This window comes from Somniosus microcephalus, chromosome 15, assembly GCF_052327205.1.
Source record: "Somniosus microcephalus isolate GS21.2 chromosome 15, FLI_Smic_1.0, whole genome shotgun sequence".
In the NCBI taxonomy this organism is placed as follows: Eukaryota; Metazoa; Chordata; class Chondrichthyes; order Squaliformes; family Somniosidae; genus Somniosus; species Somniosus microcephalus.
This window is the reverse complement of record NC_141001.1, coordinates 126,907,342-126,918,113: the sequence shown is the minus strand read 5'-3', so window position 1 is coordinate 126,918,113 and position 10,772 is coordinate 126,907,342. Positions and strand designations below refer to the sequence as shown.

The 10,772-nt window shown below is 44.6% G+C and overlaps 1 protein-coding gene across 1 annotated transcript; it reads left to right on the top strand.

Moving 5' to 3' along the window:
- Window positions 1–229: 229 nt before the first annotated feature.
- Window positions 230–7,378, top strand: LOC147107227 (dispanin subfamily A member 2b-like). The gene is made up of 2 exons (XM_086008444.1): window positions 230–561; window positions 6,963–7,378. Exons 1-2 carry the CDS (start codon window positions 355–357, stop codon window positions 7,119–7,121), a joined length of 366 nt encoding a protein of 121 aa, XP_085864570.1. The 5' UTR covers window positions 230–354; the 3' UTR covers window positions 7,122–7,378.
- Window positions 7,379–10,772: the final 3,394 nt, after the last annotated feature.

Genomic DNA, 10,772 nt, shown 5'->3' with positions numbered 1-10,772 from the left:
GGGCCGTGCTAACATAGTTAACTCTGCCTGTTTAAACTCGCCCAATCCGCAGTGAAAGATTGAGCTATTGCACGGGTTTGGTCATTAGTTCATTGAGGCAGAATTGGGCGCACAGTTAACGATCTTTAAGAAAAGAATGTCGGATATTTCCGATGAAATGATATGAACCAGCTCAGACTGATTGCCGTTTGATTGAAACCCTTTAAGGGCCAATGAGACTGGGCTGTAACCTGTCGCCAATGGGGAGCAGCTTCTGCAGATATTCGCACCCGCCTCTTCACCCTGTTATAAAGCAGTGGCGCCTAGCCCCTACCTTCCAACTGCTGGTCACTGAGCTCCAACTCAGCATCTGCTATGGAGAACAAAATGAACCAGCCCATAATGGACAGCGAACTGCCCGCTTTCCATGGGCCACATCACATTGTCCATGTTCCGACCACAACTATCACCATGGGAGTCGGTACTCTCCCCGTCAAGGACCACTTTCTCTGGTCCCTCTTCAACTTCGTTTACTGTAACTTCTGCTGCCTCGGGTTCCTGGCTTTGATCTTTTCAGTTAAGGTGAGTTTGTAAAAAATTAACTTTTTTTTCGAGTCTATAAACAATCGATACTTAGTGACCTTTGGAGGCTGCGAGCTGTGTACATATTGAGTCACCAAGTTTAAGGCCAGTTTGGAAATTAGTTGGAGGAGAACTCTGCAGCTTTTATTTAACCGGATTTGCTGGCGTTTCAGCGGCTGTTTTCACTCCCAGAAACTGAGTTTTCCAATCCTTGTTTTGCCTTTTTGGTACAAAATCTCCCACTAAACGACGTTAACGGGGCTAGGTGCATCCATGTGCTGAAGCGTTTGCAACCATCCTTAGCTAGAATTGCCCAGTGGATGATCTATATTGGCCTACTCCTGAGATCCCACCACCACAGAAGCCAGTCTTCAGCCAATTGATTCACTCCACGTGATATCAAGGAACGGCTGTGCCACTGGATACAGCATCCTGGCTGTAGTGCTGAAGACTTGTGCTCCAGAACTAACAGCCCCTCTAGCCAAGCTGTTCCAGTACAGCTACAACACTGGCATCTACCCGACTATATGAAAAACTGCCCAGGTATGTCCTGTCCACAAACTCCATTAGCTGGACCCATACCTAGCACAAAGGAAGATGGTTGTGGTGGTTGGCGGTCAATTATCTCGGCCTCAGGACGTTGCTGCAGGAGTTCCTCAAGGCCGTGTCCTAGACCCAACCATCTTCAGCTGCTTCATCAATGACCTTCCCTTGACATAAGGTTAGAAGTGGGCATGTTTGCTGCTGATTGCTCAGTTCTGTTTGTAACTCTTCAGATAATGAAGTGCCCATATGCAGCAGGACCTGGGCTGATGAGTAGTAAGTAACATTCATGTCAGGCAATGACATCTGACATGCAACAGCATTACCATTGTGAAATCAACATTCTGGGCATCACCATTGACCAGAAGCTTAACTGGACCAGCTACATAAATACTGTGGCTACAAGAGCAGGTCAGAGGCTGGTTATTTTGCGGCGAGTGTCTCACCACCTGACTCCCCAAAGCCTTTCCACCATCTACAAGGCACAAGTCAGGAGTGTGATGGAACACTCTCTCCACTTGCCTGGATGAGTGTAGCTCTAACAAAAGAAGCTCAACACCATCCAGGACAAAGCTGCCCACTTGATTGGCAGCCCATCCACCACCTTTTGAACATTCATTCCCTCCACCACTAGTGTACCATGGCTGCAGTGTGTACCAACTACAAGATGCACCACAGCACTTCCCAAATCCATGACCTTTACTACCTAGAAGAACAAGACAGCAGGTGCATGGGAACACCACCAACTGCAAGTTCCCCTCCAAGTCACACATCATCCTGACTTGGAAATATATTGATTTTTGTCTCGGTCAAAATCCTGGAACTCCCTACCTAACTGCATTCTGGGAGTACCTTCACATGGACTGCAGCAGTTCAAGAAGGTGGCTCACCACCACCTAAAGGGATGGGCAATAAATGCTGGCCTTGCCAGTGACTCCCACATCCAGTGAATGATTTTTTTTATAAATGTGAAGCGTGGCAATAAATGTGTTTCCCTTGGAAGTGAAGCTGAGGGAAGTAGTTTAGTGTTTGGCCCAGACCCCAGTTTTCCTATTGCCTAACTAGTGACCCTGTTTACTGGGATCCTCGATCAATGCAAAGTCTTGTTTAACCAACTCCTAGAATCATAGCATAATGAGCACAGAAGGCCGCCATTTGGCCCACTGTTCTTGTGCCGGCTTTTTGGTAGAGCTATCCAGTTAGTCCCACTCCCTGCTCTTTCCCCATAGCCCTGTAAATGTTTTCCCTTCGAGTATTTATCCAGTTCCCTTTTGAAAGTTACTATTGAATCTGCTTCCACCGCCCTTTCAGGCAGCGCATTCCAGATCACAACTTGCTATATTTTAAAGCTTTTGTCAAGTCGCCTTTGGTTCTTTTGCCATTCACCTTAAATCTGTGTCCTCTAGTTACTGACCTGCCTACTTGCTGGAAACAGTTTCTCCTTATTTACTCTTGTTATGCAACCCCATGATTTTGAACACCCCTATTAAATCTCCTCTTAACCTTCTCTGCTCTAAGGAGAACAACCCCAAGCTTCTCCAGGTAACTGAAGTCCCTCATCCCCTGGAATCATTCTAGTAAATCTCCTCTGCACCTGCTAAGGTTTTTGCATCCTTCCTAAAGCGTGGTGCCCAGAATTGAACAGTAATCCAGCTGGGGCCTACAGTGATTTATACAAGTTTAGCAGAACTTCCTTGCTTTTGTACTCGATGACTTTAATAAAACCAAGGATTCCATATGGTTTCTCAACAGCCTTCACAACTTATCCTGCCACATTCAAAGATTTGTTTACATACACCCTGGCTCTCTTCCTTCACCCCCTGTATCATTTAGTAAATATTGCCTTGCCTCTCATTTTTCCTATTGCTGTATCACTTCATACTTCTGTTTTTAAATTTCATCTGTCTGCCCATTTCACCAGTCTGTCTGCCCCCCTGAAGTCTGTTACACTCCTCCTCATTGTTCACTACACCTCCTCCATTGTTCACTACAAAGTCCAGGTCCAGTTCAGGAACACCACTATACATGTCCTGCCAGTCTGGACAAACAACTGTTCACCACTACTCTGCTTTCTGTCCCTTAGCTAATTTTATTTGTATCCATGCAGCCACTTTCTTTAATCCCATGGGCTTCAATTTTGCTGGTAAGCCTATTATGTGGCCCTCTGTCAAATGCCTTTGAAAGTCCATACACACATCAACCCTCTCTGTTGCATTAAAGAGCTCTACCAAAAACATGATTTGCCTTTAACTAATCCATGCTAACTTTCACTTATTAACCATACTTTTCCAAATGCCAATTAATTAAATTTTGTCCTGGATTATTGTCTCAAAGTTTACTCCCTGCTGACATTGGGAGTCCAAAGATGTGCGGGTTAGGTTGATAGGGTCAATTTATCATAGCCATAGTGTTAGGGGGATTAAATACATGGGGTTACAGGGATCGGGTGGGATATGTGTTGGTGTAGAGGTTACGGGAATCGGGTGGGATATGTGTCGGTGCAGACTCGATGGGCCGAAATGGCCTCTATCTGCACTGTGGGGTTTCTGTGATCGGGCTGACTGGCCTGTAGTTGCTGTTTTTTTCTTTTAAATGGGTGTAACATTTGCAATCCTCCAGTTCTCTGGCACCACCCCCATATCCAAGGAGGATTTGGAATATTGTGGCCCGAGCCTCTAATTTCCACCCTGGTTTCCCTCCGTAACCTAGGATACATCCCATCTGGAACGGGTGACTTTTTTTCTACTTTTGAAGACTGCCAACCTTTTGAGTACCTCTATCTATCTATATTTTTGCCCTATCCAATATCACTACTGCCTCCTCCTTTACTGCTACATTGGCTGCATCCTTGTCTCTGGTGAAGGCAGATGTAAAGTTCTCATTTAGTGCCTCGGCCTCCACAAGAAATCTCCTTTTTTGGTCCCTAATTGGCCCTACCCTTCCTTTGATTACACTTTACTATGTTTATAGAAGACTCAGTTCCCTTTTATGGGGAGCAGGCAGGGAAGTGGAGTTGAGGCCAAGATCAGATCAGCCATGATCTTATTGAATGGCGGAGCAGGCTCAAGGGGCCGAATGACCACCTCCTGCTCCTATATCTTATGTTGGCCACTAATCTATTCTCATTCACTCTTTACCCCTCTTCTTCCCTTTTTTATCTACTTTCTATATTGTTTGGTTCTCTACTGTTACTGAATAACTCTTCAAACTGAAACCTGGTTTGATTTTATTTTTGATAAGTTGCCAGTTGAGGTTCAATGAATAGAAATCGGTGGTTAGAAGTTTTTTTCTTTCAGCAATACTGTTAAAGGGTTAATCTAGACAAACACGATAACTACTGTTGCTGTAGTTACATGAGCAGGGTGCTAAATTATCTTTTCATTGATGTGTAATTTGAGTTTGAGCCAGTTTTTCTAATCTTTAAATTAATTCCACACTCTTCTGATGATCATTTCACCACCTGTGGGACCCATGGATTCCTGACTGCCAGCATTTTCAGATCTGTTGCAAGAGTTTTGGACCCTCTTTCTTTCTTTCTTTCTTTCTTTCTTTCTCGGGCTATGTCAACAGGACCTTTAACCCAGGAATGCTGGCAATGGCTGTTTCTCATCGATCTCTTGACAAAGTTACAGCAGTAGATTGGGAAACCCAGGGATTGAATTTTAAAAGTCTGGGCCATTTTGTAACTGGGTTTGGGGTCTCTGGGGTTGAAGGTTAATCACCTCATTGTGGAGAGTTTGTTCACATCTGTTCCCTTTATCAGTGAGCACCTGTGGCCCCATCACTGCTCTGTTGTCCCATGTTTGCCAGCAGATCTGAACCTTGAACAGAGTCACCCTATTGCTCTCTGGGCTCCACCAGTCATAAAAACATAGATAGGAGTAGGCCATTCGGCTCCTCGAGCCTGCTCCGCCATTTAATGAGATCATGGCTGATCATCCAAATTCAGTACCCTGTCCCTGCTTTCTCCCCATATCCTTTGATCCCTTTAGCCTTAAATATATCTAACTCCTTCTTGATATTTAATGAATTGGCCTCTACTGCCTTTTGTGGTAGAGAATTCCACAGGTTCACCACTCTCTGGGTGAAGAAATTCCTCCTCATCTCAGTCCTAAATGGCTTACCCCTTATCCTTAGACTGTGACCTGTGGTTCTGGACTCCCCCGCCATCAGGAACATCCTTCCTGCATCTAGTCTGTCTAGTCCTGTTAGAATTTTATAAGTTTCAATGCGATCCCCTCTCATTCTTCTAAAACTCTAGCAAATATAAGCCTAATCGACTCCATCTCTCTTCATATGTCATTCCTGCCATCCCAGGTATCAGTCTGGTGAATCTTCACTGCACTTCCTCCATGGCAAGAACATCCTTCCTCAGATAAGGCAACCAAAACTGCACACAATACTCAAGGTGTGGCCTCACCAAGGCCCTGTACAACTGCAGCAAGACATCCTTGCTCATGTACTCGAATCCTCTCGCTATGAAGGCCAACATACCATTTGCCTTCTTAACCACCTGCATGCTTACCTTCAGCGAATGTTGCACAAGGACACCAGGTCTCGTTGTACTTCCCCTTTTCCCAATCTATTGCCGTTCAGATAATCTGTCTTCCTGTTTTTGCCACCGAAGTGGATAACCTCGCATTTATCCACATTATACTGCATCTGCCCAATCACCCAACCTGTCCAAATCATACTGGAGTTTCTCTGCATCCTCCTCACAGCACACACACCCACCCAGCTTTGTGTCTCCTTAAAACTTGGAGATATTACATCTAGTTCCCGTGTCTAGATCATTAATATGTGAATAGCTGGGGTCCTAGCACCGATCCCTGCAGTACCCCACTAGTCACTGCCTGCCACTCGGAAAAAGACCCGTTTATTCCAACTGTTTGCTTCCTGTCTGCCAATCAGTTCTCTATCCAAGTCAGTACCTTTCCCCAATCCCATGTGCTTAACTTACACGCTAATCTGTTATGCGGGACCTTATCGAAAGCCTTCTGAAAGTCCAAATACACCACATCCACTAGTTCTCCCTTATCTATTTTACCAGTTACATCCTCAAAATTCCAGTAGATTAGTCAAGCACGATTTACCTTTTGTAAATCCAGGTTGACTTTGTCCAATCCTGTCACTGTTTTCCAAGTGCTCTGCTATTACATCTTTTATAATGGACTCTAGCATTTTCCCCAGTACCGATGTCCAGTTTACCGGTCTATAATTCCCTGTTTTCTCTCTACCACCTTTTTTGAATAGTGGGGTAACATTAGCTACCCTCCAATCCATGGGAACTATTCCAGAGCCTATCAAATTTTGGATCACATGGTCTGCTGCTGATGTTTGGGAGATGCCCTGTGGAATTTTTAAACGAATTCTCGATGTGGGCGTTGCTGGCAAGGCCAGCATTTGTTGCCCATCCTTGGTTGCCCTGCAAGGTGGTGTTGAGCCGCTGCCTTGAACCGCAGCATTCTGTGTAGTGAAGGTGCTCCAACAGTGCTGCTGGGGAGGGAGTTCAGGATTTTGACCCAGTAATGATGGAGTGGCCGATTAGATTTCCAAGTCTGGATGGCGTGTAACTTGTAGGTGATGGTGTTCCCATGCCCCCTGCTACCCTTCTCCCTCTAGGTGGTAGAGGTCGTGGGCTTGGGAGGTGCTGTCGAAGAAGCCTTGGAGAGGTGCTTGCAGTACATCTTGTAAATAGTACACACTGAAGCCACGTGTGCCAGTGAGGGTTGGTGGTGAGATTGGGTGTTTGGGATTGGAGAGGTGGTGGGTGTGTAGTTTGTGGTGAGTATCTCTGGTGGGAGATGTTGCTGCAAGGTCCATGGGATTTTCACCATTTCTCTCTGGTTTATTTGCAGTCCCGAGATCTTAAAGTTGTGGGAGATGTTTCTGGAGCTCAACATTACGGCTCGACATCCAGAACACTGAATATAGCTTCTACGCTCCTGTCTGTCCTTGTGTTTGTGATCGTGTTTATACTGTTGGTTGCCGGGGTGATCAGCATTCATGCTCACTGAGGACTGAATTCTCCACTTTATGACAACATACAAAGTGATTCCACTGTAGAACAATGAATGAGCAGCAAACGCTGACCTTTTCTCCTCTCTTCTGTCCTTGTGGTGTTGGAATAATGTAATTATCATAAAGATATAATTAAGGCTACAGACATTTCCAAATAACTTCTTTAAAAGAACACTGCTATATTCTACAGTTGCTGTAATCGGGCACTTTGTATGATGGTCCAATAAACTACAATACACTGGCAAATTTAAAACTCGTTCTTTCTTGAGCAATGTTCTGCCATTGCCCCTAAATCTCTCAAGGAAATGCCCACACATGATTTTTGTGCCCACTGGCTACCCTCACATCTACAAGATCCCACTACCATGTCTAGGAGGAGGTCATTCAGCCCCTTGAGCCTCTTCAATTAGATCATGACTGATCTCTATCTCCACTCTCACACCTTGGTTCTGTAACCCTTAATACTTTTGCCTAACGAATCTATCAATCTCTGTTTTAAAGTTTTCAATTTACCCCAGCTTCAGCTTTTTTTTTGCCCGGGGTGGGGGGCAGAGAAAATGCAGTGGCGATAACCATCAGTCATGATCCAATAAACAGCAGAGAGCCAGCGCGGCAGAGCACTTTAAACAGCATGGATTTAATTGGAGACACCAGCGGTGGTGGCGGAACTTTCCACGATTTTCAAAAATAAGGTGTGACATCACAGGGCAGCAGTACAGTCTGCGTGAGCGGACCTGCGGGAGGAACGGAGTCGGAGACCGAGATAAAGGCGGCGCGGAGCAGAGGTCTGAGTGAGCAGACTACCTGTGAGGGAGACAGTCGGCAAGTGACAAAGGAGTGACCTCGAATTCAAAGGAGTCGCTGGCACAAGGGAGGGGAGAGGTGAGTATTTTGTAGTAAGTTTTTTTTTGTTCTGTTCAGTATAGTTCTGGTAAGTAGTTCATAGCCTATTGAAATAAAGAATAGATTTGCCTTCCAAAGCTAGGCTTTATTAACTTTAAAATCTGCAGCACATCCAGTCCCAACCAAAGCTGGAAAAGAACTGAATTTAAGGTGGCCACCACACATCATGTGACATCAACTACCAATGAGATTACAACATATATCCCAAGGCAGTTAACAAACAACCAATCACAATACTTTTATTAAACAAGGAATAATCACCACACCTATCTAATGGGGGGAAGTGCTGATTGGTGGGTAGCTGCCGAGTGTTTAGTTTATTTCTGCTATATTACCTCCATAGTCTGGTAAATCGAGGGCTGGCAGGGCAGCTCAGTCCTGTGATTTGCACATCCTGTGCCATGTGGGAAATCCTAGATGCTTCTGTCACCAAGTGCAGCAACTCGAGCTCCGGGTTTCCGCAGCAGCTGGAGCCACTGCGGTTCATCCGCGAGGCTGAAATAGTTGGAAAGCATATTTTCTAGAAGTGGTCACCCCGCAGCCTCAAGGGGGGGGGGGGTAGTAAACGGCCAGAGGTTGTGGTCCATTTCTGTACCAATGACATAGGCAGAAAGAGGGACAAGGTCCTGCAGGCAGACTATAGGGAGCTAGGAAAGACATTAAAAAGCAGGACCTCAAAGGTAGTAATCTTCGGATTACTCCTGGTGCCACGTGCTATACAGGAATAGGATCGAACAGATTAATGCGTGGCTGGAAGGACAGACAAAGGAAAAGGAGGTGGCGTAGCGCTGTCAATAAGGGATGAGAGCGGTACAGTAGAGATAAAAGATCTTGGCTCGGCAGATCGTGATGTAGAACTGGAATCAGTTTGGGTGGAGCTAAAACAGCAAAGGGTGGAAAACATTGGTGGGAGTTGTGTATAGGCCACAACGGTAGTGGTAATGTAGGGCACAGTATCAAAATTAGAAGTGCATGTAACGAGGGCGATACAGTAATCATGGGGGACTTTAATCTACATATTGATTAATGGTGTGGAGGATGAATTCTTGGAATGCATGCAAGATGGTTTCCTGGATCAGTATGTGGAGGAACCAACCAGGGAACAGACTATTCTGGATCTGGTACTGTAATGAGGGGGCTAGTTAATAATGTGGTAAAGGGGCTGTTAGGGACAAGTTACCATAATATGGTTGAACTTTACATTAAGTTTGAGTGATTGTAGTCCCATCTGAAACTAAGGTCTTCAATTTAAACAGGAATGAGGGACAAGTTGGCCATGGTAGATTGGGAGACCACACAAAGGTATGAAGGTGGACATACAATGGTTAACATTCAAGGAAAAATGCATAATTTGTGATAGATATATATCTCTCTCTACAAAAGAAATTAAAGCTAGTATTAAGCCAAAGGAGGAAGTTTATAAAGTTGCCAGAAAAAGCAGTCAGCCTGAGGATTGGGATCTTTTTAGAAATCAGCAAAAGGGGACCAAGAAATTGATAAAGAAAAGGAAATGGAATATGAGCACAAACTAGCAAAAAAATAAATGGATGGATTGTAAAAGCTTCTATAGGTATGTGAAAAGGAAAAGACTGGCGAAGGTAAATGTAGGTCCTTTACAGTCAGATGGGAGAATTTATAATGAGGAAATGGCAGAGAAATTAAAAATACTTTGTTTCTGTCTTCAGAGGAAAAGACAACCTCCCAGAAATACTAGAACCAAGGGTGTGGTGAGAATGAGGAACTTAAAGAAATTATTAGTTTAAAAAAAAAAAGTACTAGCAAAATTTAATGGGACTAAAAGTTGATAATCCCAAGGACCAGATGACCTACATCCTAGGGTTTTGAAAGAGGTGGCCATTGGAATTGTGGACGCATTGGTTGTCATCTTCCCAAATTCTATAGATTCTGGAATGGTTCCTGCAGATTGGAGGATAGCAAATGTAACCCCGCTATTTAAGAAAGGAGGGAGAGAAAACTGAGAACGACAGACCTGTTAGCCTCAGATCAGTAGTGGGGGGGGGGGGGGGGGAGGGAAAGAAATGCTGGAATCTATTATAAAGGATATAATAACTGGGCACCTAGAATCTAAGATTGGGCAGAATCAACATGGATTTATGAAAGGGAAATCGTGTTTGACAAACATATATTGGTGTTCATTGAGGGTGTAACTAGTGGAGTAGACAAAGGGGAACCAGTAAATGTGTATCTGGATTTTCAGAAGGCCTTCAATAAGGTCCCACAAGAGGTTGGTGAACAAAATTAGGGCACATGGAATTGGGGGTAATCTACTGGCATGGATTGAGAATTGGTTAACAGACAGAAAACAGAGTAAGGATAAATGGGTCTTTTTCAAGATGGCAGGCTATGGCTAGTGGGGTACCGCAAGGATCAGTGCTTGGGCCCCAGCTAGTCACAATCTATATCAATGATTTGGATGAGGGGACTAAATGTAACATTTCCAAATTTGCTGATACAAAGCTAGGTAGCAGTGTCAGTTGTGAAGAGGCTTCAAGGGGATCTCGACAGGCTCAGTGACTGGGCGAGAACATGGCAGCTGGAATATAATGTGGATAAATGTGAAGTTATCCACTTTGGTAGAAAAGAAGCAAAGTATTTCCTGATTGGGGAATGCAGATGCTCAAAGGGACCTGGGTGCCCTTGTACATAAGTCACAAAGTGAATGTGCAGGTGCAGCAAGCCATTAGAAACATAGAAACATAGAAGATAGGAGCAGGAGTAGGCCA

Bases quoted from the DNA above. Each gene is read 5' to 3' on its own strand.
- LOC147107227 (XM_086008444.1), top strand. From the start codon at position 355: ATGGAGAACAAAATGAACCAGCCCATAATGGACAGCGAACTGCCCGCT. The intron at 562-6,962 runs GTGAGTTTGTAA...GTTTATTTGCAG, and splicing joins CTTTGATCTTTTCAGTTAAG to TCCCGAGATCTTAAAGTTGT.